The sequence below is a fragment of the Pogona vitticeps genome, chromosome 6 (genome assembly GCF_051106095.1).
Source record: "Pogona vitticeps strain Pit_001003342236 chromosome 6, PviZW2.1, whole genome shotgun sequence".
In the NCBI taxonomy this organism is placed as follows: Eukaryota; Metazoa; Chordata; class Lepidosauria; order Squamata; family Agamidae; genus Pogona; species Pogona vitticeps.
The window spans coordinates 87,062,414-87,089,326 of NC_135788.1; the positions used below are offsets into that span (position 1 = coordinate 87,062,414).

General features: G+C 44.5%; 1 protein-coding gene across 5 annotated transcripts; it reads left to right on the forward strand.

The window, feature by feature from the left end:
- Positions 1-26,913, forward strand: KIF18B (kinesin family member 18B). Of its 5 annotated transcripts, none has more exons than XM_078377785.1 (17): positions 1-90; positions 2,144-2,482; positions 4,921-5,078; positions 5,429-5,533; positions 8,103-8,213; positions 8,703-8,900; positions 10,098-10,274; positions 12,615-12,689; positions 14,142-14,254; positions 15,593-15,716; positions 18,725-18,834; positions 19,105-19,331; positions 19,734-20,295; positions 22,746-22,844; positions 23,584-23,678; positions 25,910-26,005; positions 26,588-26,913. In XM_078377785.1, the coding sequence occupies exons 2-16, from the start codon at positions 2,158-2,160 to the stop codon at positions 25,948-25,950; spliced, it is 2,520 nt and encodes an 839-aa protein (XP_078233911.1). In that variant the 5' UTR covers positions 1-90; positions 2,144-2,157; the 3' UTR covers positions 25,951-26,005; positions 26,588-26,913. The 5 variants fall into 5 exon arrangements, with proteins under 5 accessions (XP_078233911.1, XP_078233910.1, XP_078233913.1 ...); XM_078377784.1 differs by having other exon boundaries at positions 22-90; positions 2,141-2,482; XM_078377787.1 differs by having other exon boundaries at positions 22-90; positions 2,141-2,482; positions 19,746-20,295.

A 26,913-nucleotide genomic window follows, 5' to 3' on the forward strand; every position in this document is an offset into this window, starting at 1 on the left:
GGCAACCGACCAATAGGAAGTAGCCGAGTGGGCGTTCCGTGAGATTTGAACTGAAGAGGGGAAGAAGGCAAAACTGCGCGGAGGAGTGCGGTAAGGGCAGCGGGGAGGGGAGCATTTCTGTGGGGACCGGGCTGGGTGATCAATGGGTTTTCGAATCCCTTCCTTTTAGAAGATGACCAGCTGGCCAGCTAGTAGATGATCCAGGTAGCGGTGGACGACGGACATGGACGTAGGGTTGAAAAAACGGACTAGGGAAATAAGCATTTCCTGCTTAACTGTCTCGAATCGCAGTGTTGTGCGATAATCATCTGCTGACGTTTTTTCTGTGCATGGAGATCGGCTTGTATTTGCAGCTTGCGGTCTGCTCGCGGATTTCTGCGCTGTGGAAGAACTTCACAGCCTGACTTCTTTATACTGCAAGTTAACAGGAAACAGAACACCAGGAACACGTTTCTTAGTGCATAGGGCTCATAAGAAGTGTTGGGGTGGAAGAGAAATATTACAGCTGATTTTTCACAGCCCTGATGCATCTATAATATGAGTGTTAGGAAATGTATCAAGGATCTGGTGGAACTTGGAAAAGTTTACGTTTTTGGACTACAGTTTGCAGAATTCCCATCTGACATGAGGCATATTGATTATGGGATTTAGGGAGCTGTGGTCCAAAAATGTGAGATCTAAATTTTGGCTTTTTGCATCTTGGATTAGCAGGGCCCTTAACGATTGTGGAAATGGAGTTGTGCCCAATGCAAGAGGCATGTGTGTGTTTTTGTATAATACATGTACACACCCAGCCATGTCACTAAATGCATTCAGTGGAATTGGCATGGGAACAAGTTGCAGTAGGGCCCCCTTATTCATGGGATCAATATCTGCTGATTCACTTATCCATGGTCTTAAAATATTAAAAGAAAAATCCCCAAAATATATATTTCTAAAGATAAAATCACCAGAAATAGCCACTAGCCGGAGCCAGAGATCATGCTATGTATAGTGTGCTATAATCCACATTTTTGTGTGATATTTAGTGGTGTTTGAAATCCGTAGGGATAATAATTGAATTTTACAGATAGATTTTGAAAGGAAGGATGCAATGTATTGATCCACAGTTTTTAGATGTCTTTTAAAGGGATCCCTTAGAAATAAATCTTCAACTTTTGGACTCCTGGTTTTTAGAATTGGTAATTTCAACTGTGCACAACATTTTCTGTGGTGACATTTTGCTAACTGAAAATGTACTTTTCCTTCTCTTTTAAATTTTTTTCTGATCTATTCTTAATTTGCTCCTTAAGAGCAAAGTTGGGGGAACTTAATGGAAAGCAGGGCCTTTTGGAAATGGCTTTGCATACATGAGCCGAATCTTAAGGTGAATGCAAAGAGATTGCTTTACTACAAAGAAACGAGAAGTGATTGCTCCTCTCTGAAAGGACAGGTGTTATTGAGACCCAGTTTATAATCTTGCAACAAATGAATACATTGATTAGCCTGTACAATCAATCAATGAATGCCGTTGGCCTTTAATCCCTGTGGCTGAACAGAGCTGTAAATTTGCCGCTTTAGCACCATTAAAATGAGACAAATTTATTGTCCTGCTTTCACCTCTGAGCTCTGGAAGGTCGCTGAGACATTGGGAAGAACTGAGAGGAGTGACACAGCTGGTTGACCCTGTGGTTTTGTTTGTTAGCTCCGTGGCATGGAGATGTATTAGCCACCAAATGAGCAGGTGGCATATGAGATTGTGGTCTGTGCTCTTGTAGTCATCTTCTTTTGACTTAATCATGAATACAGTGAACTCGACTTACGGAATTAATCCGTATTGGAACGGTGGCTGCAGGTCAAAAAGTCTGTAGGTTGAGGCTCCATTGATCTACAATGCATTGAAAACTGATTAATCCGTAACCAGCCATTTTTGTTCCATTTTGGGTTTTTTCCAGTCTGTAGGTCGATTCTCCGGCTGCAATTTTGCAGTCAGAGAAGTCTGTAACTCAAAAAGTCTGTAGTTGGAGCCGTCTGTAAGTCGAGGGTCCACTGTATTGCTGGCCATTCTCTTTAATTTAGGAAGGGCTTCTGAGAGCTTGCCAACACTTATTTGTGGTCAATGAAGAAGGGATGCTAGCAATGAGCAATATTCTCTCTCCAGCAGAGTGCTGTGCAAAGATGGTGTCCGTACCTCCTGCCGAAGAAGGCAGCGTGACAGTTGTGGTACGGGTGCGTCCGCAGACCCCGCGGGAGCAGGAAGGCAATCGCCAAAGTGTGGTCCAGGTCATTGGGGACCGAATGCTGGTGTTTGACCCAGATGAGTCCAGCCTGCCGGGTGTCTCTGTGGGTTTCCAAGCCCATGACTTTGCTTCAAGAAGGAAAGGCAAGAATCTAGTGTTTGCTTTTGACCGAGTGTTTGGGGAGACCGCTACTCAAGCTGAGGTGTTTCACAACACGACTAAAGAGATCCTGGATGGTGTCCTGAATGGCTACAATTGTTCTGGTAAGGAGACAGACTGGAGGTGGGGTTTGTTTTGATTTTATTGGCTCACTGGTTGTGCTCTTGCCTGATGCCACAGAGGAGCCTGCCTCTTCCCAGTGGCATCCAAGTATGTTGAACTACAGCTCCCTCCACCCACTCTGGCTGATGGTGAATGGGGATGATGTGAACTGTACGCCATTGCATTTCTGAGGAATCTGGGTTGGGACAGCTTGTCCGAAAGTTAGGAATAACTGAAATGATCCAAGTTTGGTGAGGTTGCTCATCCAATCAACGATTTCTCAAATTCCCCAGATAGCATTATCATGGGGCATTATAGGAGTTGTAGTCCAGAAAAATAGTTTTTTCAAAACTCTATTGCTACACAGCTTGATGCTTGTAGAGCTGAAATAGATACCACTGATGTATGATCATCTTTCGAACATACAGGAACATTACTCTATGCTTACCCTTTAATGATTCATACCCTATTTGATTGGCATTGAGAATACTAACTGTCTTCCCTTTAATACTGGAACTACCAATCAGGACTCATATGGACCAGAACACATGTCCAGATGTTTCCTGCCCAAAACTGTGCTACTTGTTTACATCTGACACTGGGTATCAGATGTGTGTATGTGGCAGGCTGATCTCCACATTGGCTGCCTTTCGCTTTCCTGGTAGAGAAGCTGGCCACAGACATAGCTATATAGCAACAGAGTTTGGAAAAGCTGGTTTTCTGGGCTAAACTCTCACGGTCTCCTGTGACAATGCTGGCCAGAATATTTGATGAGTTGTTGACTGGAAGAGCAACCTTACCAAACTGGGTTTTTATAACTGCTTCTTTCCTGAGGCTTCATGTATTTGTAGTACATTTCTATGCATACTTATTCAGGAGTAATTCATACCTTTTTCAATAGTGCAGTAAAAAGGTGGGTGGGTGGGTGGAAAACCATCTGATCCTTGTACACAATCTAAATACAAGGAGAGGATGATATATCTGTTAAGCCACTAAAAGCCATGAACAGATGATAGCTTTCAGTTATACAAGCCTTCATTAGGCTGGGCGCCACTTTTCTATGGACAGCACAGTAAAAATCCAAGAGTTCTAAAAATCATGGCTATTGGTTTATGCCAGTTTCAAAATGAGGACTGTGAAGTTAGGCCAGGAGTGTTGGTTTCAAATTTTACCTCTGGAGCATTTATTGAATTGTCTGAAACTCAGAAGGCAATCTCTTTTGTCTAGCAAGTGTGGGATAATTCAGTCAACAATTTCAGTACTGGATTGGAATGCTATTGCAATTTAAACTATACAAGTAATAGTGTTGGGGATTAGCTCTGTTCTATAAATGGTATGTGCATTCAACTCACACATTTATAGAAATCAAGATTCTTCTTTTGCTGCAGGACCTGCTGCTGATATTTTAGGGCTTCTCACAAGAAAGCTGTCTTTAAAACTTGTTTTAGATAATATTGTTTGTTTGTGTGTTTGCTTGTTTGTTTAAACATCTTTCTCCCTGTGTAAAAGATTCAAGATGGTTTCCAGCATTTAAAAATAAATCAATGAATAAATGATTTAAAAGTGATTAAACAAATGAGAAAAAAGCTATTAAAGCATTTTAAAAATATATATTAAATAAGTGCATATTATAGAAGCATGGAACATGAAGACTTTTCATTTAGACTCTACAAATTCACACATTTCAACTTTGTTTGTTTGTTTGTTTATTAATTACCTGGGGCCCCAACTAAACAGTGGTGCTTCGCATGACGACGATAATCTGTCCCAGGAAAATCGCTGTTTAGCGAAATTGTCATCATGTGAAAATCCTTTCCCCATTGGAATGCACTGAAACCCAGTTTAATGCGTTCCAATGGGGAAAATACGTCGTCTTCCAGTGAAGATCGCCTATAGGGAAGCAATTTTGCAAGTGCCAATCAGCTGTAAAAATGGCTGCCCTGCGAAGCATGGGTCCGGAAAACACAGGGCAGCCATTTTGCAGAACCGAAAAAATTGTTGTCTTGCGAACAAACGGTTCGCGAAGCACGGACCTAATCGACGTCCAGCGAAAATCCCCCATAAGAATGACTGTTTTACGAATTGCTATAGCGATCTCAAAAAGTCATCATCATGCGGATTCGTCATTTAGCGGGGTCATCGTTTAGCGAGGTACCACTGTAAATGATAGTCTGGCCATTATAAAGGAGAGCTTTATTGGCTTAAGCTGGTAAGGGGGATATTTATGGCCCTCCTGATAGCCTACAACTCCCAGCAGCCCCACGCTCTTCGGGTATGCTTGGCCTAGCCCAAGAATACAGAAAAGCTACCGCTAGATTCCCACAGCAATGGGCTTTTAGAAGTTATAGACATCAATTGCTTTAAGCAGCTCAAGGCATCCTACAGCAAAATATAAATATCGGTTGGAAAATGACTCTGGGGGTGTCCTCTCCTTTTTCAGTGTTTGCCTATGGTGCAACTGGTGCTGGGAAAACACACACCATGCTGGGATCAGAGAAGGAACCAGGCATCATGTTCCTCACCATGGAGGAACTCTACAAGAAGATTGAGGCCAGGAAGGAGGAGAAGCAATGTGAAGTGCTCATTTCCTATCAGGAGGTACTATCCATCCCAGACTATGACTTCCAGATTATTTCTGTTGGAATTTTAAGAAAGACCAAGATGCAGTTTCCACCAAAATTTGGAGAAAATTAATATTTGGACAGCTCCCAGAATCTCCCAGCCTGCTCAGTGAGGCTGTGCTGGCTGAAAAGTTGCAACATAATTTTTACAAGCTCTGGTTAAGGGTTTACTGAAGTTTTCTGGGGTACATGGACACAACTAGCTTCTTGACATTTTGAGATGCAAATTAGGTGTCTAGACAGGGCAGATATTGTAGCTTTTGAGGAGCAGGGACTCTGGTAGATGGCCTTAAATGATGTGGACTGAATCCTGACTCCTCTTTCCAGGTCTACAATGAGCAGATACATGACCTCATAGAACCAAAGGGTCCACTGACCATCCGAGAGGACCCAGAGAAAGGGGTTGTGGTGCATGGTCTTTCCTTTCACCAGGTGAGTGTTATGGTTGACGGTCTGGAATTGAAATGTTTAGGTTCACTGTCTGGAATTAAAATGCTGAGGATGACTTGAAGACTTACCAAGACAAATGGCTGTTCCCAGCTCTTGGGAGAATGGAATGAGCACAAGTTCATGCTGATATAACTCTGATCCTATGCGAGATTCTGAACAGAGCATGTCAGTGGCCCGGCCCTTGCCCAAGGGACTTTAACAAAGGCTGGCAACTTCAGTGGGTTTGGGGTGTATGGTTGTATGAACTGCCAAAAATGCAAAGCAAAGCCATACTTTGAAGTGACTGAAAGTCCAGCTCTGGACAGTGTAGTTGGCTTTGATATTAGACTTCAAGGTGTCATGATCTGGGATTTATTTAAAAGGCGAATCCCTGCTCTTGGAGGCTTCCAAGAGTGGCAATCAAATGGTTGTTTGTTTGTTTTTGTGGTGGGGCTCTGATGAAGCCAGGCACTGCCAAAAAAAAAAAAAAGCCTTGCGTGTGGGAGCACCCTTTTCAAGGTTGCCAGCTGCACTCCTGTTTCAGTGTAAGAGCAAACTCTCCTGGCAGGGAAGGGCGGCTCCTGACGGGAGGGGTGACTCACTCATTCTGCCTATTTTCCCTTAGAGTCAGAGCATAACTCTCTGGCCAATCCTAAGTGGCCATTAGGTAACTGATGTCCTATCTGAACCCTGTCAACAATCTGTAAGCTTGTTAAGATTAATTAAAGGGAGTTCTGGGCCTCGCCCTAGGAACTCCTCTGTGTCTACTCTCCTTATTAACTTTTCTCTAAAGTTAATTGTTTTCTTTGTTCTCTGATCACCCCTAAACCATTAGCCTTTTCCTTTCGTGATCACTACACTTGAGGGGCTGCATACGATCAGAGTGTCACCATTTTCCACCCCTAGACAGGAGTCTACAACAAATGGCAAAGAGGGTATTAGATTTCATGGATGGCCATAAGATCTGGGTTGAAGAGAATCAGGTGACAATGGAGGGGCAGCGGAGACATAGAGGAAGTGAGGTGAAGCGTTTGCAAAGGTAGAGAAAACTGTCTTGCAAGGAGGGACTGGCAGGGAATAACGGGAACATAGAGGCCATAGTGCTGCTCCAGGTTTAGAGGACCACAGATAGGTAAACTGTTGCAGGGAAGGGAAACGTGTGACCCTCCAGATATTTCTTGGACTGCAGTTTCCATCTGATTATGCTGAGCAGGGCAGGTGGGAGTTGTGAATTAAAACATGTTTGCAGTCCAAAACCTTGTACAGTGATACCTCGCTTTACGATTGCCCCGCATTACGACGAATCCGCTTTACGACGATCTTTTTGCGATTGCAAAACAATGGTGTAAATGGGGGAATTTCACTTTGCGATGATCGTTTTCCCTGCTTCAGGAACCGATTCTTCGCAAAACAATGTTTTTCTAACTGCTGATCGGCGGTTTCAAAATGGCCACCGGGTGCTTAAAATGACTCCCCACTGTATTTAGGGACGGATTCCTTGCTATACAGGCAGCGAAAATGGCCGCTGTATGGAGGATCTTTGCTGGACGGTGAGTTTTTACCCCATTGGAACGCATTGAACGGGTTTCAATGCGTTTCAATGGGGTTTTTAATTTCGCTTTACGATGTTTTCGCTTAATGGCGATTTTCCTGGAACGGATTATCGATGTTAAGCGAGGCATCACTGTAGCTCATCTCTGTTAAATATGGATTCTCACCATGCCACATACAGCATGAGGTATTCAGCATTGCTTTCACTGTTCCAGCAACCTCAGTGGAAAACTCCAAACCCATATATTTTTATCTCTCCAAAATCTCCCTATAGGCAGCTTTCTGATGTGCTTTACCTTGCCAACAAGAAGACGTAGGGCTTCTTCTGCACACTGTTGCACAAGGCCAAGAAATTCCACCATACCTGCCTAGACTGCCTTCAGTGTTTACAGTGTAGAGCCCTTCGTCTTATTGATATTTATTTACAGTGGTACCTCACTTAGCGATGTTAATCCGTGCAGGAAAAAACATTGCTAAGTGATTTAATCGCTAAGCGATTTTAAAAAGCCCATAGGAACGTATTAAAACGCATTTAATACATTCCTATGGGCTAAAAACTTACCTTAAAGCGAAATTCCTCCATAGCGGCGGCCATTTTGGGTGCCTCTACAGCAAGGCAAAACAGCGGCAGCCATTTTGGAACTGCCAATCAGCTGTTTAAAAAGTTCGCTTTGCCATGATTGCTCCCCCGCGATCATCGCAAAGCGAATTTTAGCCATAGAGAACATTGCTAAGCGATCGCTCCAGCAATGGCCAAAAGTCCATCGCAAAGCGATTTCATCGCTCAACGGAGCGATTACTAAGCGAGGCACCACTGTATTTATTAGATTTACCTATATACTGCCCATCTAGAATGTGTCTACTCTGGGCGGTTTACATATAATATAAAAAAAATAAAAGGTTAAGAAAAGGTTTCTGAGTCTTTCTCTCTGGTGGGGAAGTGAATAGGGAGTCAGTTTTCCAGATGCTGTGGCTCTGGAGCATGTTTTCCAAGTGCTCTGAGGTCTCTGCTCTCTTTTAGCCAAAAACTGCAGCACAGCTCCTGGAGATGCTGAGGCGAGGAAATCTGAACCGTACACAGCACCCCACAGATATTAATGCCACCTCCTCACGTTCCCATGCAGTGTTCCAGGTAAGCTTAGCAAGTTTTGTTTGAAGTGATTAACTGTACGGTACAAGATGCTTTAGGCAGAAGGCATGCTTTTCTCCTTCAGCATAGTTACTCACTTAAAACTGCTCTATTCCTGTCCCTCATGAAGCTTGTTTCCCCAGATATTACTCCCTAGGGGCATCTGCAGGATCCCTGTCAGAAACAGGATGTCAGATTAGCTGGACCCATAGTCTAACTTCGGCTGGGCTGTTCTCTGGAGGGACTTGAATTCTGTCTTTAGGCACAGTATCCCTGTATTTTATTGATCAATGCTTAGCTAGCCTAATCTAAGCTCTGGGAGCTGAAGGCATTGTTTCCCCAAATGTCTAATACGAAGTGCTTGCTTCTTTCTGAATTGAAGGTGATCCACTTCACTCATAGACTGGGAAAGGCTGACTTGTAATGCATGGAAGCAGCCTGGGTTTCTGTCTACTGTCTGTGCTATGGGCTGCCGTCCTTTCCCTCTTGCAGATCTATGTGAAGCAGCAAGATCGTGTGGTGAGCATGAGTAAGGACCTGCAGGTAGCCAAGATGAGTCTGATCGACTTGGCAGGCTCTGAACGGGCCTCCGTGGCAAACACCAAAGGGGAGCGACTTCGTGAGGGTGCCAACATCAACCGCTCCCTGCTAGCCCTCATCAATGTCATCAACAGTCTGGCTGATGCCAAGGTAATGCTTTTTGCTACCTTTCTCCATCTCTCGGTTATACTGACATGGGCTGACCAAGATTGGATCTTCATGGACACTCACATGATCATGTTAGCGGTGAATATTCTGTCAGTTTTTAATAAAAAAATGCCCACTGCCATTAATTAAACTGTGAAGTGTTTTAGCAAAGAACAGATGTAAAATACAAGAATAAACACATAAACTTCCTAGACAATTGTCACAAATTTATAAAACTCCATTGTTTCCTAGCAATAAAAAAAACAGTCAAGCAGGAAAATATTTCATCACTTCCTGAATTTAAGGTAAATCTGGGGCCAACACAGGAAACAATCTGCCCTTTCCTGCATTGATCTGAAGAGTTGTAAAGTTGATGATACATGAGATACTAACTTCTCACCTCCCATTAGCTTCCGTCATCATGGCAGTGGGGGGAGGTAATGGGGACTGCAGTCTAACAACATTTGAAGATTCACAAGTTATAAGTTTGAGAAATATTGATTCTGGAGGAACCAACATGTTCCGCTTTTATAAAGCACTGTTGATATAACTTTTCCTGTAATTTTTCCACAGTTCTCTCACTAATTGCTTTTTAAATAGAAAAACTGAGCAAGAGTAGAGCTGTAAATATTGTCCTTTAATGGTGTAAGCTGCCTTCTTTTTAAGGAGAAAGACTGGGTAGAAATAAATAAATAAATAAGAAAGAGTACGAGAAAGAAAGAATGAAAGAAAATGCTGCTTCCGAAAAATGTTTTTTTTTTTTACTCAATAACTGTGTGTGTGTGTTTCACCACAAGAGGGCTTAGTTATAAGACTAACAGTGCAATTTTCAGAATGTGTGTTATTTTCTGTCTAGTTAAATGCTGTCCAACTTGTAATTACTCTAATACAGTTTTCAAGGTCTATGAGAGATTTAAGAATCACCATGGCCACTTCCCAGTCAGTTTCCATGGCTGAGCAAGGACTTGAACCAGCTGTCCTCAAGCCCAGTCCATCACAATACCGCACTGGCTCTCATTGTGTGTTTAGTTTTACGTAGGTCTCTCTGTATCTTATGAGACTTGTTCCCTGTGCATATATATATAGGGTTGTTGCCTCAGTAACTATACTGTACGTAGAAGGATCACGGAGAAATTGTGGTATTTGTCACTCAAAAGGAAATTTATACACCTATCTTTTCATTCTCGGTTTGCCCTACAGAGCAAAAAACCCCATATTCCATACCGTGACAGCAAGCTTACACGCCTTCTCAAGGATTCTATTGGTGGGAACTGCCGGACCATCATGATTGCTGCCGTTAGTCCTTCTGCACTCTCCTATGAGGACACCTACAACACCCTCAAATACGCCAACCGGGCTAAAGAGATAAAACTTCTAGTGGGTATCTAAGACAGAATGTGGATGTGTGATGAACCATTGGTCTGAAATAGCATGGGGGTTACTCATTTCACCTTGTGGGTAGATCTCCAACCCACGTTATCTTTCCCTTCAATGAAACTATATGGATTACATGTTTTTAAAAAGGCTTAAAATGACCAGTAGAATCCCGTAGAAGAAATGGAGTAGCCCTTATAGTCAACAAAAGAGTGGGAAAAGCTGTACTGGGATACAATCTCAAAAATGATAGGATTATTTCAATACAAATCCAAGGCAAACCTTTCAACATCACAGTAATCCAAGTTTATGCACCAACCACCAATGCTGAAGAGGCTGCAATTGACCAATTCTATGAAGACTTACAACACTGACACCAAAGAAAGATGTTCTTCTCATTCTAGGGGACTGGAATGCTAAAGTAGGGAGTCAAGTGATAAAAGGAACAAAAGGTAAGTTTGGCCTTGGAGTTCAAAAGGAAACAGGGCAAAGGCTAATAGTTTTATCAAGCGAGCAAGCTGGTCATCACAAACACTTTTCCAACAACACAAGGGGCAATATCGAATTCAGATTGATTGTATTCTCTGCAGCCAAAGATGGAGAATCTCTATACAGTCAGCAAAAACAAGATCTGGAGCTGATTGTGGCTCTGATCATCAGCTTCTCATAGCAAAATTCAAGCTTAAACTGAAGAAAGTAGGAAAAACCACTGGGCTAGTCAGGTATAATCTAAACCAAATCGCTTATGAATACACAGTGGAAGTGAAGAAGAGATTTAAGGAACTCTATTTGATGGACAGAATGCCTGAAGAACTATGGATAGAGGCTCGTAACATTCTACAGGAGGCAGCAATAAAAACCATCGCAAAGAAAAGGAAATGCAAGAAAGCAAAGTGGTGACCAACGAGGCCTTACAAATAGCAGAGAAGAGAAGGGAAACAAAATGCAAGGGAGATAGGGAAAGTTACAGAAAATTGAATGCAGACTTCCAAAGAATAGCAAGGAGAGACAAGAGGGTCTCGGTACATGAACAGTGCAAAGAAATAGAGGAAAATAATAGAAAGGGGAAAACCAGAAATCTGTTCAAGAAAATTGGTGCTGGAGGAGGTTCTTGAGAGTCCCCTGGACTGCAAGGAGAAGAAACCTATCCATTCTAAAGGAAATCAACCCTGAGTACTCACGGGAAAAAACAGATCCTGAAGCCGAGTCTCTAATATTTTGGCCATCTCATGAGAAGAGAAGACTCCCTGGAAAAGACCCGGATGCTGGGAAAGTGTGAAGGCAAGAGGAGAAGGGGACAACAGATGACGAGAGGGTTGGACAGTGTCACTGAAGCTACCAACATGAATTAGACCCAACTCCAGGAGGCGGTGGAAGACAGGAGGGCCTGGCATGCTCTGGTCCATGGGGTCACGAAGAATTGGACACGAATAAATGACTAAACAACAACAAAATGACCAGCATTTTGCATCAAGAAAAGCTGAATTCTTCAATCTGTGTATGTTACAGAAATCAGCTTTGGGAACCGTTGGATGGGGGAGGAGCCTTTAATAGTCAAAAATCACTGCCAGATTGCCACCAGAATCAAGATCACCAACAGTGCTCTGGCAGCAATTTTTGGTTATTAAAGCGCCCCCCTGCAATCCAGAAGTTCTCAAAGGATTCCCTAGGGCAAAGGGGAACCTTAGAAAGTCTTTGAACCTGAAAGGAGGGAGGATAGGAGGCTTTAAATTCATTTAAACTAAATTTAACCGGCCCAAATAGTGATACCATCTCCTTTCCACAGTGTAGATTTATACCAATAAGGTTTTGGCCAGCATGTTGAGAATCTCATCATTGTTGTCATGTTGAGAGAAGCAAGTTCCTAGTCATCAAATACACAGGGAAACTGTTTTGTACCCACACGGAGGTGTTTATTTAGTTTACCTGCATGTATGTTCCAGTGTGTGCAAATTCATTGATAGTCTATAGAATGAATGGTTGTACCTCTCCAGAAAAGTTTCTGGATTTTGGGCTCCTCCCTGTCACTGGCATTTTCTAGATTAGCTGCTGCTGTAGGAGTAACGGGGGGGGGGCTTGGGAATGCAGATCTGCAATTCATTTTTATGGATCATTCCCTCCCGCCACCTCCCCCCCCCTCCACATACCAGTTTGTTCTTCTTTAGTCTGGAATTCCAATTTGTGTAAATACAGAATGCCTGGATAAAGAGTGTTTACGACGAACAGATAGGTGGGGTATAAATGGAATGAATAAATAAATAGATAAATAAATAAATAAAGCCTTCTTTTATTCTCTACCTGAATTGACCCTCTTTTCTTTCTGTACTCTGTCCTGATCTGCAGCTGAAAAAGAACGAGGTCATCATGGATTACCCTCCCAGCCATTATGCAGCAGTTTGTGAGCAGCTGAAAGCAGAGGTGAGGATGGATCACTCTTGATAGATCTCTTGAGGGAGAAGTGAGTTCAGGAGGGTGCTGGAGCCACAGCAGGATAGATCCTTTCTTTGGAAAGTTGAGGCAAGGCAAGGCAGAGGAACAGTTGTCATGGGAATGAAAAATGTTTCTGCTTTTTATCTAAAACATTTTCCCACCACGCTTTTAAGGACCAGTCTTCTTAAGTTTACCGTGATATGGGAAAAGCTATTCCAGTTCCCAGAACCTCATAGTTAGCATACGCACCAGCCATGCTGCCTGTGAGATTCTGGGAGTTGCCATCCAAAAATGTAAGTTTTCCCATCTCTGACAATCTATGAAATTATTTTGGTATATTGATATTTTGGGGAAATGCCATAGCTGAGTAGCAGAGCCAATCCTTTTTGTGCAAAAGATTCAATCCCAGGCAGTCTTAGTGTCAAACCTGGGCAGCTCCAGGAAGAGCTTATTAAGACTCTTATCCAAAATACGAAAGAGCTGCCGCTGGTCCAGGCAGACAGTACTGAACTACATTGAACCGACAGTCTGAATCCGAATAACGCATCTTCCTACGTGCCTTAAGCTTTTTCAAGAAGCTCTATCTCCTGCATTTTTAAGCCACAACATTCTCTCCGAAGCTCCTTGGGTTTGCTCCTTGTGGGTCCCCCCCTCGCTAGATCTTTCCACTGATTTCAGCTTTCTGAAACCTGGTACTATCCAGATGTGTTCAGAGCTAGGATTCCCATCATCCCACGAGCATAGTCGTGGGGATGATAGGACTTGTAGGCCATGCCGTCTGCAGGGCACCAGGTTGGGGAACACTTAGCTAGGTGAGCGTCCCACCATTGTGTCTTCTAATCAGTATGCTCCAGACCACCTGACTCTTGCCATCTGTCTCCAAATGAAGATGTTGGAACTCTTTTTGCTGACACCTTCCTGGTGGCAGTAGCAGTGGAGTGGCCTAGACATATACCTCACTCCCCACTACACTGGGGATCGCAGTGTGAGAGGGCCAAGAATAGTGCTGTTTTAGATCTCTTGCCATACACCCATATACACACGGGCACATCCCATTCCACACCCTTCAGGGGTTTCCATGAGAGTGCAACCATTGTCAGGTTGTTATGTCAATGTGTGTGTCATGGGGACTTATGGTATTCCATATGTTGTTTGCAAACCTTTTGAAATTTACTTTATAGGGCCACACTCCCAAAATCCCCCAGCCACTATTGCCACTGGCTGTGGGCTGTTGATATCCAAAGAAGTCACTTTTTTTCAAGCATTGGTTGTTGGACTGTAACCCCGACTGTTTCTCATCACAGGCTATGCTAACTAGGGCTGATGAGGGTCATAGTACAAAAAAACCCGGAGGTGCACTTACCCCACTTCTTAGTTGGGCAGTATTTTGGGGGCCATCAAAGAAACCTATTGAAAGAAACCAATTTTTATCCTTTTCAGGTGGCAGACCTACAAGGGAGGCTCCGTGCTTATGAGCAAAATATCCCGAAGTTTAACTCCTGTTTACCAGCTGTTCTGGCTCCACCATGTCCTGAGCAGGAGAAGTGCCTCAGGTAGGGCTGCAGCCTGCAAGAAACAAAAGAGAAACAGAAGTTTCTTAAGAAGTGAAGGCCCTCCGCTTACCTTTCCTTCTTCTTCGCCTTTAAACCAGGAGTCAAGTTGCCTGTTGTTTTCTGAGACTTAAGGTCCTTTAATTTTTTTATTGTTTTTTTCTTTTCTTCCACAGCCATTTTATTTAAATTATTTTTAAGCCCTCTTTAAAGGGTGGAATGCTTAGCTTGCTCTTGTTTAGGGGGGAAAGTGTCCTCTGGCATTTTTGCTGTTGTGTAATCCATTTTGAGAGGTGCTGTCTACATCAGGGATGGGCAACTTGCGTTCATCTAGATGTGATTGGACTGCAGCTCCCATCAGTCCTGAACAGTATAGGTGATAGTAAGGAGTAATTGTAATTGTTATTCAGCAATATCCAGAGGACCATCAGTTGCCCACCCCTCATCTGCATAGTGAAGTATTTATTACTTATGCCCCCGAGATAAAGGAGAGAGGAACATACCATATTGTCCCTCCCTCCATCATGGTGGATGTGGAAGCACAAAGACATACAAGGTAGACAAGAGTGGGTACAGCATCTGTGAGGATCAGGTGAAAAACAGGAAGTTTCAGGACTTAATTTCGTCTTCTGCCATGTAGTCTCTAGGCAGCCCTTGACAAACTCTTCTCTCTTTACCTCTTTCCTTTCCTCCATCTCAACACAGGGATAATGGTATTGGCCTAGCCCACTGGTTCTTAACCTTTGTTACTCAGATGATTTTGGACTGCAATTCCCAGAAGCCTTCAGCATCAGCTCTGCTGGCTGGGGTTTCTGGGAGTTGCAGTTCAAAAACACCTGAGTATCAAAGGTTAAGAATCACTGGCCTAGCCTACAGAGTTCTTTTGCAAATTTCAACACGATAGTGGACATGAGGAGCTTTGAAAAGTCTGAAGCATTGTTTACGTTAGGCATTGGGGAGGTGTGGCCTACCAGATGTTGTTGACTGCAACTAGGCAGCGCAGCCAATAATTGAGAGATAATGGGAATTGCTGTTCAGCATCATCTGGAGAGGTGGACATTCCCAGTCCTGAGGTACTTTCAAAGTGTTATGATGATGTGAAAGGGCATAAGCAGATAGGAGCTCCACATGTTAAGCAGAACGGCTTAAGGAAAGAGGTTAGTTACCATGTCCCCTGCACCATATTAATAAGGCTGGGCCAGCATTTCTGATCCTCCCCTGCTAAGAAGAGAACACCATCCAAATCTCAAGTGTGAACAAGGCTGCGCCCAGGAGTGGATGAGTGAGCAGAGATACAAGACTGAAAAAGTTGACACGCTTTCTGTCTCGTGTTTGGCACAGGGCAAAGGAGGTTATTTTGGGCTGTGATGCCCTGAATAAGGGTGATGTTATGACAGAGACACTCCCGCAACTGTTGAACCTGAACAATGCTACCCCTGGAGCAGGACAAAGCCACACTGAGCAGGTAAGGGGAAGATTTCTTAGGCTTGTGCAATTAAGTAAAGCTCTCCCCGTCATGAATGTTCCCAGTCAAATCTTTGCCTCAGACCATAGCCTTCTCACAAAGCAGTTAAGAACAGAAATAGGAAACACTTATTGTTTCAACTACAGTTCCCAGAATCCTACAGCCAGCGCGACCACTGGTCATGCTGGGAGTGGGATTTTGGGAGTTGTAGCTTCCAGAAGCAAAGCTTTCGTGTAGCTGGTTATGCAGAGTGAATAAAAGAACTGTAGACAAAGGAATAACAAAACACCTCCAGTCAAACATCTGGTAGTGTATAGTTCAAAACAAATAGGTGGCTTTCATTGTCTGTACGGATCTGGCATTTCGGTGTTCCTTGGCTAATGAATTTGTGTTTCCATTCCTTTTTGGTAAACATGTGCAGCCTCTTCAGTCTCTAGACCACATGTGAGCCGTCTTAGACCAGAGGTGGGCCTCCTTGTAGCCCCGAGGAACCTATGGCCTTTGGAATCCTCTCAAAAGCTCTCAGCAAGCAATCAGTTTACCCCTCTGACATCTAACAGCTTGCTGGTCGGATGTGAAAGGGAGAATGAGAAATAAGGGGGGGGGGTTGGAATAGAAAAGAGAGAAAAATTGTGACCCTGCCTGCCTCAGATATTAGGAGTGAGACTTTTAGATTAGCTAGCTGGATAGCTCAATGGTTTAGGTACCTGGCTGCAGAGCCAAAGGTGGGGAGTTCGATTCCCTTCTGTGCTTCCTATGAGTAAAGCCCATATGTGTGGCCTTGGGTAAACCTGTACAGTCCCAGGATGTCCCAGAAGAAGGGAATGGTAAACCACCTCTGAGTATTCCCTACCTGGAAAACCCTGAAAAGGGTCACCATAAGTCAGAATTGACTTGATGACAGGATGATGATGATGATGATGATTTTGGATTGATCAGAATGGGGTGGGGACAAAAGAGGTCTTCCTTTGTAGCTTCTTCTGTGGATTCCCCTTAGAGAGCCTATTAAAGCCAAAGAATTTGTTTAAATGAAAGAGGGGGGGCACAAAAGCTTCAGATCCTTATATGTTCCCCTCTTTTGTTAAACCTTTCCTTTACTAAAATAACCGATAATTTTTTCCTTGCCTCACCCTCTCTGCTGTCCACCTCCTTGCCCCACTAACAGCTTTGCCAGCATTACTGTTTCACTACCACCACCACCTCCTCCTCCTCCTTTCACCACTACTGCTGCTGGTTCACCCCACCCCCACCCCACCCCCGGCCACTGCCATTCTCTCTGCCAGTTCCAGTCCTTCTCTTCTTCCTCTTGGATGCCACCACCAGTGTTCGCTTCCTTGCCCTCCTGCCAGGCCTCCTCTTTCTCTTCCCCCCTCTTTCTCCTACCACAGATGCCGTTTGCCTCCTCACCCCCATAAACTCTACTAGCCTTGACCTTTCTTCTCTCCCTCCTTCCCTTACAGCTGCCATCACTGGCCTCTTTGCCCTGCTGGGAGATCTGTCAGCCCCATTGCCTTGTCGCTTTGGTGCTGCCACCGAATTCAGGGGGGGCGGGCGAGGGGACTGAACAAAATGACCCAAAAGAGGTGCCCCCCTTTTTTTGGTAAATGGAAGGACACGCTAACGAAAAACCAGAAGACTAAGAGACAACCAGTGCAAGAAACCAGAACAAAAGGGAAACAAAAGTTTCCACTGTGCGCACTCCTTGTAACCATCACGCCTCTGTGTTTCACAGGCCTTATTTCCATTTTTTAAGCTTTCATATTTATGCACTCCTTCCACTGCCAACAGTGGACCCTCCCTCTTGTCCTTTCTTTCCTTATGTGGATGTTTTTTTTCTCCCAGACCAATTGCCTGATTTCTATCACAAAACCTTCACTGCACTGTTTGCTAACACGGGGGGCTAACAGAGATTGGCCTGGCCTTCACGCTGCCCTGTGTTTGCGCTTGCTGTCCTCCAGTCTCCTCTGATGTACAAAGGGGTTTCTTTCATTTATCTGGGCAAGCAGGTAACAGGAGGGATTCCTGCTGCTTTACGTCATCTCCAAACACTTAAAAAAAGAAGAAGAGGAGGACCCTTGCCTCTTTCCCTGTCTCTCTTTGTCTGTCTGACATTCCAAAGGATAGGAGCAGCTGTCATTCATTCATGCTACCACGTGGAGAAGACAGGAAAAAGGTGTTTCTTAATCTTCTGCAAACTACAGCATGGATAAGAAAGGCCATAAGGTTCCCCACCTCATCCTTTCCTCCAGGGACAGTTGTCCTGCAGAACTAGCAGTGGATCTGAGGATACTTGACTGGCATGCAGTGGTTGTTTCTTCTTAACATTTAGAGACAAGGGAGGGCAAAGTGTTTTTACACCCCTAGCCATCCAGCAAAAAAGGCAAAATGGTACCAAAAATGGTATATCCCACGGAATAAAGCCTGCAGTGCAGTTCTTAGACACTTTGCCAGCTTATTTACAGCTATTTTATGTTTACTTCAACTTGCTGTAACTTATTTAATGGTCACATAATGTTGTCAGCCATTATTTTTGTTTAAAAAATTTATTTCTAAGGAAATCTTCACTCAGACCAAAGTACTTTCTGCCTTCCTTCCACACAGACTGGCAGTCAGAAACCAGGAATTACTTAGTCTGAGTGAAGACTGTCTTAAACAATAAAGGCAGTTAAGGTAAAGAAATAAAATCTTCAACAAGTAGAAAGGCTGTAAGCCTTGTTTGACCACTGGATGCGTTCAAAGAAAACAGAATCAAAATAAAGTAGCATCAGATAAGCTAGGAAAATGGCTGGGAGCCATACTGCTGTTTTGTTTTGTTTTGGTTTTTAGTATTGGATCATGTCATTATTTGGGGGAACAGGGTTTGCAAAATATCCTCCTCTGATTTACCATAATGGTGAATGTTGCACGATCTGACAGCAACTCAGCCAGCTGGTGTGTGAAACCTCAGAGGTGAGTATAAGTTTTTCAGTTTCATACCTTCCTTTTTTTGCTATTCTGGATAAATCCAGGAATCGGAGAAAACCTCTGGGTGCTCTTCCATGGAGCCTTCAAATCCAGTTGAGCAGCAGGAGAGGCTGAATCTTCAGCTACAGAGAATGGACAAAAAACAGCTGGAGAGGTGAGTCGGCAGCTTTCTGTTTGATACACAGAGTGAGTAACTGATTTGTTTGGCCTGCGGTTTTACTTTTCTATTATGCATGCAGAGGCCTATAGGTCATCAAATCAATGCCACAGACATGGCAACATTTCCAAAATGCTGGTTTTCCCCAGCAGCATTTATTGGGGTGGAAAGAAGAGCCTAGCCAGTTTCTGGATTTGTTTTAACATTTTAGAAAAAGTTATTTCTCCAGCTGAGATTCCATGGTGGTGGTTTGTTTGTTTGTTTCAGGCTAGCCATGGCTATCTTGCGCGTGGCACAAAAGCAGTACACCCTTCTGAAGACTGCCAACCTGCTTACTCCAGATACAGTAGCTGAGTTTGAAGAGCTGGATGGTTTGATGCATCAAGAATCAGGCAGAGCCCCAAAGCTTTCTGCTGTGGAGGAGCAAGTTGGGGAACTGGAGTTTACCCCTCAAGCCAGCCTGGATCAGAACTCGCAGCAACTTATAGATAATGGTGATCCTTTTGTGGTGGGGAGGATGGGAGTGAATGTGGTGACATTAAACTGCCAGGGTTTAATGGACAAGCTCCATGGGCCACATTTCTGTCCCAGGATCCATCATGGGTCATACTGTTCCGAAACATAAAGCCAAAATTCGCTAGAGATCCATTTCTTACTTTCTGATAAGACTTTCAAGGGGGAGGTAAATCAACATCTAGTTTTAAATGAAGATTGCAGCTTTTGATGGCTTTTTTTTCCTGCTGGACTCCCCCCCCACACACACACACACACACTAAACTTCAGGGACACCTGACACCTGTACAAATGGGCAGAGGGCCACATGTGGTCCATCCTACTTTAGGAGGTATGTAGGCTTTGGATGCTAGGCTTGACCTGTGTCTGCATCTGTGTTGCAGCTGTCCTTCCAGCTCCCCTTCCTGCAGCCGAGAGCGCCAGCCCAGTGGATAGTCCTGCTATTCCCTGTGCATCACTGGAGGCTTTCCTGATCTCCAGCCCTGTCTTCAAGACTCCTCACCTTCCAGCCAAGAAGAGAAGGAAGTCAACGGAGAGCATGTCCCCATCTGAAAGGAGGACCCCATCTAACTCAAAGGCGCGGGCAAAGCGCCGGAGGAAGGCTTGTCCTTCTCCCCCACAGTTGGGCTCCCCGAAGGAATGGGCAGCTGTGGTGCCAGGGGATTCCGGTTGTACTCCAACTGCAGAGAGAGCTGGATCTCCTAGCCTAAGTGGTCATCATTCCCTTTGGCGTTGCCCTCCAACAGTACTGAAGCGCCGCATGCCTCTGGGCAGCTCAGTGGCCCAGAACTGCTCGACTCCAGTGCCTCCACGTGACCTGAACACCACTTTTGATCTTGGGGAGGATCCCTGCCCCTCCAAGATGAAGCGTAGTGCTCCTGAATGTCCTGCGTGGGAGAGTGTTCAGCACGTTGCTTGCCTCCAGGGGGCGCCACTCATACCCAGGTGGGTGACTCTCCCTTGCAGCTCTTGGCGTTGTTTTCTTCTCTTTGCAGAGATTCTGGTTTACCCAGAGGGTCTTCGCCTGAATGAAACTGTAGGAACACTTCTGGTTCGCAGCTGAATGTGTTGGGAAAACTGCTGCAAAGCAATAGGGTATCAAGACTTGGAGTAGAGAGGCTTGCCCATTCTTTATGGTACTTCAGTCCTGCATAGGATAGTATTCAAATGGAAATACTACTGGGGATGTACTGTGGCTGCTGTTTGGTTCTATCTCTCTGGCAAGAGTAGCAAACTCTTTTTGCCCCAAAGGCAGCTTATGGTAACAGGACAGGACCACATACAGTGATGGGTGACAGCAAGGCCAAAGTCACCCTTCCCCTATCAGCTCTCTCTATACTGTTCTGTGCCATGCATATGCACCAGTCTCTCTCTCTCTCTCTCTCTCTCTCTCTCTCTCTCTCTCTTCCTTTGTCTTGCTGTCTATCACACACAAGTAGTCATGGAGAACACGACTCTGTAGGGATTATGGTGTTAACTCGCCCCTGCCCCCCTTTTCCCTCCCTGTGTGCCACCCCCCCATGTACATCATGCTTCCCTGCTTGATGTGAGGCTGTGCACCAGCCTGACCCTTTTTACACACCATCATCCCTGTTACAATCACATTCTCTGCAGCCTGCCAACCAGCAGTTTGATGAGCTGCAGAGAGGACTTTTTTCCTTGTAGAATTTAGCAGGAGGTGGTGAGTTTGGCAGCTTGGCCACCCACACAGGCCACACAGAAGGCCTCTGTGGGTGGTGTGCCTGTGCTCTGGCATGACCCTGTTGGAAGGCTGAATGCTGAAGGGGAGAGCATTTCCATTCCTTTCAGTTTTAATTCTTTGTGCCTCCAAGTTAAGGCAAGGATGGGAAATTATGTTGGTCCTTCGGACCACATAGCTTTCCCTGAACCAAGCCAGCAGACTAGGTAATGTCTTCAGGGGTGATTCCCCAACCCCACTGAAGTCATCTGGTCCTTTCTATTCCTAGTGTTGAGGCCTCTTCCTCTGTGCAGAGTTCCTCTCCCTGCACAGAGGGTGCCCCTATTATTTTCAGTCTCAGAAAGGAGGGAACAAAGGCCTTCACCCAGAGCAGCTCACAAGCCCAACAGGGAAAGCAAATGGGGTGGTGAAAGTCGTGGATATGGAATTGTGTAGCTGGATTCCTTGCCCCATTTCCACTGGGAACATTAGTGGGGTGCAGCAGGGGAAATAGAAGCTGTAGCCATTGATCTGAGATCAGAGATGCAGAATTTTCTATATCTTTCCAGATAGGAAGGCAAGTGAACCCATTAAGGGATTCCTCTCCATGCCAGGAGCTTTAAGAAAGAAGAGAAAGGACATCTACAGATCCTTTTCAGGCCAAATTAGACCAGTTTTAAATAACAATATAATTTTTTTTATTAATTCAGTCCATTATATTTATTTAATATAACCATTGCTTCAACATTTTGATCCAAAAGCATAACCTTGGAGGAAGAGTAATCGTGAAAAAGTACAACATTAAAGATACTTCTCTCCAGAGCAGGACTGGGCAAAGTGTGGCCTTCCAGATCAGTGGTTCTTAACCTTTGTTACTCAGGTGTTTTTGCACTGCAACTCCCAGAAACCCCAGCCAGCAGAGCTGATGGTGAAGGCTTCTGGGAGTTGCAGTCCAAAAATATCTGAGTAACAAAGGTTAAGAACCAGTGTTCCAGATAATGTACGCTGGAATATAACTCCCAGTGTTCTTCACTGTTCTTTCCTGGTTACGGCTGACAGAACTGTTGCCCAGTATCATCGGGAAGAATGGACCTTGCACATTCCTTGCTTGGAGTGAATGCCATCTTCCATATTTCTGAGTCACTACATGGGAGAACGGATTATAAAAGATACTCTGTTTTGATGACACAAAATGGCTTCACAAAATTAACAAGTGGTGGCCTGGCAACAGTGTGTACGAGTCAATTCTTAAATGAACACTGACCTTTTTTCCCCTTCTGTCCCAAATTCCTATCACCAAATTGTAATGCCTGGAAGGCTTGTTTAGTCATTAAGTAATGTCTGACTCTTAGTGACCCCATGGACCAGAGCACGCCAGGCCCTCCTATCTTCCACTGTTTGGTCAAATTCATGTTGGTTGCTTCGGTGACACTGTCCAACTATCTCATCCTTGGTCGTCCCCTTCTCCTCTTGGCTTCACACTTTCCCAACATCAAGGTTTTTCCCAAGGAGTCTTCTCTTCTCATGAGATGGCCAAAGTATTGAAGCCTCAGCTTCAGGATCTGTCCTTCCAGTGAGCACTCAGGGTCGATTTCCTTCAGAATGGACAGGTTTGATCTTGCAGTCCAGGGGCCTCTCAAGAGCCTGGAAGGCTACAGACAGCCAATCTTGTTTGAAGGAATGATGGCATTCACCCTCCTCAATGGGTTAATTTCAGGGCTTCCATGCCGGTGTTCACGATGAAGGGCTCCTCCATCCCAAGATCGTCTTCCTTGGCATCCAGAGCATCAACACAGAAGAGGAGGCACACAACAAAGTAAGGTGGCTTTCAGCTTCAAGGTGAATTCAGTTAACGAGGGATTTGGGTGGCATGTTTTGATAGAACAGGCTCTACCACTTCAGACTATTGGCACAGGATACCATGACTGTTTATATTCAAACATCTACTTTCCCCCAAATAGGAAAACTGAGAAGTGGGATAGGGTTAAAACTTCACTCCTTGATGTGCTTATTTTCTTACCAGCATGGACTTTTATTTCACATTGTGGAGCATTAATATATCATGGCATTCTGAAACAGCACCATCCGCTGTTAACTCATTCTGCTTGCGCTTTTTTCAGTGGGCAGAAGGGCTTACATTAAAAGATGTGAGAAGCTTCCAGAATTATCCTTGGCAGAATGTCTCAAAGCAGCCCAAAGTATGCAAATATGCTGAGTTTACAAAAGATTGATAAACAGGTTTGACTGTTAGGTGATGTGAGGGGTAAACTCAGGCTACAGATTTTTTTGGTCCATTATTTAATGTATTGTTAATTTATCTTTACTGCCAAGAAAAAGCATTTGTGAGATTTTCCATCCCAGGTGTTAAAAAGGACTTGATTGGCTTAGGGTACTATACGTTTAGTTGGGCAACAGAGTTACACCATTTACTGCTCTGCCTTGGCCAACAAAATCCCTTAGTACAGCCACACTGATAACTTTACATTCCTTGGTTGTATCTGACAGTGGGTTAAGGAATTTGACTGTGCTCTAATGTCCGTTGCCTCTCTTTTCAGCTCTGCCTCCTCCTCTTTGGGTGCACCTCGCAGCCGCATTGCCAGGCTACGGGGCAGTTCTGTGAAGTCTTCACAGCATGTTGGGACAGTGCCAGGTAAGTTGGGTCATTAAAAAAGATCCACCCGTTCCTTTATCACAGGAATGAAGATACTGTATTTTCCGTGTATAAGATTATATTTTTATCTAAAATCTTTAGACTGAAAATTGAGGGTTGTCTTATACACAGAAAGGGGGGGATCAAAGTGCTGCAGGATTGCAGCCCTTTGATCCTGCAGCCCTTTGATTGCTGCTTTCCCTGCCACTTTCTAAGCCCCATGGGAAAGCAGCAATGAAAGGGCTGCAGGATCAAAGGGCTGCGATCCTGCAGGCCTTTGATTGCTGCTTTCCCCATCCACTTCCACAGCCCTTTGATCCTGCTTCTGCGGGGCTTAGGAAGTGGAGGGGGAAAGCAGCGATCAAATTTTCTAATTTGGGTTTCTAAAAGTGGGGGTCATCTTATACATCAGGTCATTTTATACAGTAGACCCTCAACTTACAGAATTAATCCGTATTGGAACAGCCACAGGTTGAAAAGTTCGTAGGTCAAGGGTCCATTTCCCATAGGAATGCATTGAAAACCATTTAATCCTGCCAAAGGAAAAAAAATCCCGGGCTTCCAAAGCTGCACCCGCTGCTCTCTGCCTCCCGTCCCCTCTGCGCCCGCTGCCGACTTTGAGCTTCCCATTCTTCCAAACCCCCTCTGCTGCTCTCTGTCTCCCGCCTCCGATGTCCTCTGTCTCCCGTCCCCGGTGCCCTCTGCCTCCTGTCCCCACGGGGACAGGAGGCAGAGAGCACCGGAGACGGGAGACAGGAGGGCAGTGGAGGGGGTTTGGAAGCCTGGCAAGCCGAAAGCCAGCAGCAGGCACAGAGCGGCTTTCCGCTTCCTGGGCTTCCAAAGCTGCACCCGCTGCTCTCTGCCTCCTATCCCTGGTGCCCTCTGCCTCCTGTCCCCGTGGGAATGGGAGGCAGAGGGCAGCGGGGGCGGCTTTGAATTTCCCACCCTTTCCCCCTGCCTTTCATAGGTCGGAGCTCCGGCCGCAAGTCGAAGCAAAATTTTGCGGCCTGAGCTTTTCATACCTCGAAATTTTCATAAGTAGGGACCTTTGTAAGTCGAAGGTCCACTGTACATGGGAAAATATGGTACTTCCAATTGGCTCCAGTTTATTAAAACAATAGCCGTTGTACGCCAGGCGGTCTTAACATCTACACTGTGTAAACAAAAAGCACTTTCTATAGACATAAATACCGTGTGTGTGTGTGTGTGTGTGTGTGTGTGAGAGAGAGAGAGAGAGAGAGAGAGAGAGAGAACAAGACAACAACAAAATGGCTGTGATAGGTACTGGCCAGTTGGTGCATTCTATATTTCAGAATGCACTATTTTGCTAACTCCTTTATCTCTCCAATAAAACCATAAAACAAGGTTTCCACTCAGCTGGACATGGGCACAACTTGGCTTCCCTCTGCAGAGCTCTCTTCTTTTTCCATGCAGCAATCACATTAGGTTCCGGTCATGACAGAACCCAGCGCATGAGGAAGGGAGGGGAAGTAGCGCGCATGGGGGGCAAAGCTGAGAGAGAGAGAGAGAGGTGGAGCCCCACCCAGTGGGGCTGAAAATTAGAGGGTACGTTGAGTGGGATGCACTTTCGACCTCTTATGCCCCCAATTTTTCATACAAAAAGACATTCCTTTTTTTAAAAAAACTGAAAAGGTCCCCTAATGCTCTTGTGACAACCCCAGACCTACTGGGATATACCACACTATAACTAAGCTGCCACCAACCATTCCCTATAAGGAGTCACACAGACCAGGAATGGATTTTTAACAAACAAAAGAGCAAGGTTTATTTAAATAACAAACAGGGTAAATAAAAAGATCAAGTAAATAAGATACTGTAACGTGGCAAACTCCCAAACATATACATATAACAGTTTGGTTCCCACAGAACCCTTTAAAGTAAAGCACAGACCCTGAACCTATCAGTTCTGGCTACCTATAAAGAAACCTGAACCTATCAGGTATGTACTAACTGACACACAGTTGTACTCAGTCTGACAGACTCCCACTCCAGCTTCTCCTCACAAGCTCCACATATATATACAGTACAGCTCCTCCCCCGATGTCCCGCCTTCCACTCCCCATAGGATGGAACTTTCCCTCCAAACCCATGACAGACAGGTACCATCAGTGCTGTATGACCAACGTTATTAAAAAGTACTCTTTTTCAAAGAGGTGGCAGGTACAGGTGCAAATACGGCAAAACATGTCTCCCTCCCGTGTCCCCTACAGGCTACAAAAGGACTTTTTCGGTAAAGGAAATAAAGAATTAAAAGGGGCATGATGCAGAGATACTGGAGACCCTATGCAGGCCGCACTTTGAGCATGGTAAAACAAATAGTGACTATCCACCTGCCAGCCCTAGCTAGTATGTCATCATCTGATTTGATTTATATCCCACATTTCTCCCAAAGAGAACCCAAGCTGGCTTACAATATTAAAACTGTATTAAAAGCCAAAAATACTATAAATTCTATTACAAAATTAAAAAGCCTGAAAAGTGACATCAAACTAAAAATAACTTAAACAATTTTTAAACATATTAAAATACTGTATGTAAAGACATAAAACCTGTTTTAAAACAACAACAACAACAACTCATAGGCAGCCAGTTACTGAAGAAAGGTCTGCTTGAAGAGAAAAGTCTTTGCCTTCTAGCAAAAGGACAGCAACCGGAGTGGAGGGAGCAAACTGAGAAGGATCAGGCTATTGCAGTCCAAAAATATGTCACCTAAATATGTCACCTTGCCTGAGAATTTGGTACATGTATATTTTGTCAGCCTGGGCTGGCAATTAGAAAACTCCCCATGTTATTGGCAAGTGGCGACCATCACAATGGCTTTTGTGGTACCTGGAGCCACTGTTAGATTTCCTCAGCACTACCCATTCTAATCTATGTTCTCCTTATAGGACAGGCCTCTAGCAGCCTTGCATGGAAATGGCGCTAGATAGATTCCAGAGCCCCTGGAGGACTGGCACCATCTTCGTTGTGTCTTCGTGAAACTGCTTTAAAGATGGCTTTTCAAAAATCCACACTTCCCACACTTTGGAGTCTCAGCTTCATCTCTATCAGTATTAAAATGTATATTCTTTCTGCTGGGATAACAGATGAATTCTTGCTAGGCTTTCTGACCCTGGCTCCTGTATAAACATCTGTCACGTACTCAGAATTCTCAGATGGGAGCTGAACTGTAACATGTATTTTTTAAATAAACTGGGAACGACAACAAAAAGAA

What these genes read in the sequence shown, in the direction of transcription:
- KIF18B (XM_078377785.1), top strand. Translation starts at nt 2,158, where the DNA reads ATGGTGTCCGTACCTCCTGCCGAAGAAGGCAGCGTGACAGTTGTGGTA. An exon ending in GCAGCAACTTATAGATAATG is followed by an intron (nt 19,332 to 19,733) that starts GTGATCCTTTTG and finishes TCTGTGTTGCAG; the next exon opens with CTGTCCTTCCAGCTCCCCTT. An exon ending in GCATGTTGGGACAGTGCCAG is followed by an intron (nt 23,679 to 25,909) that starts GTAAGTTGGGTC and finishes TGTCCCCTACAG; the next exon opens with GCTACAAAAGGACTTTTTCG.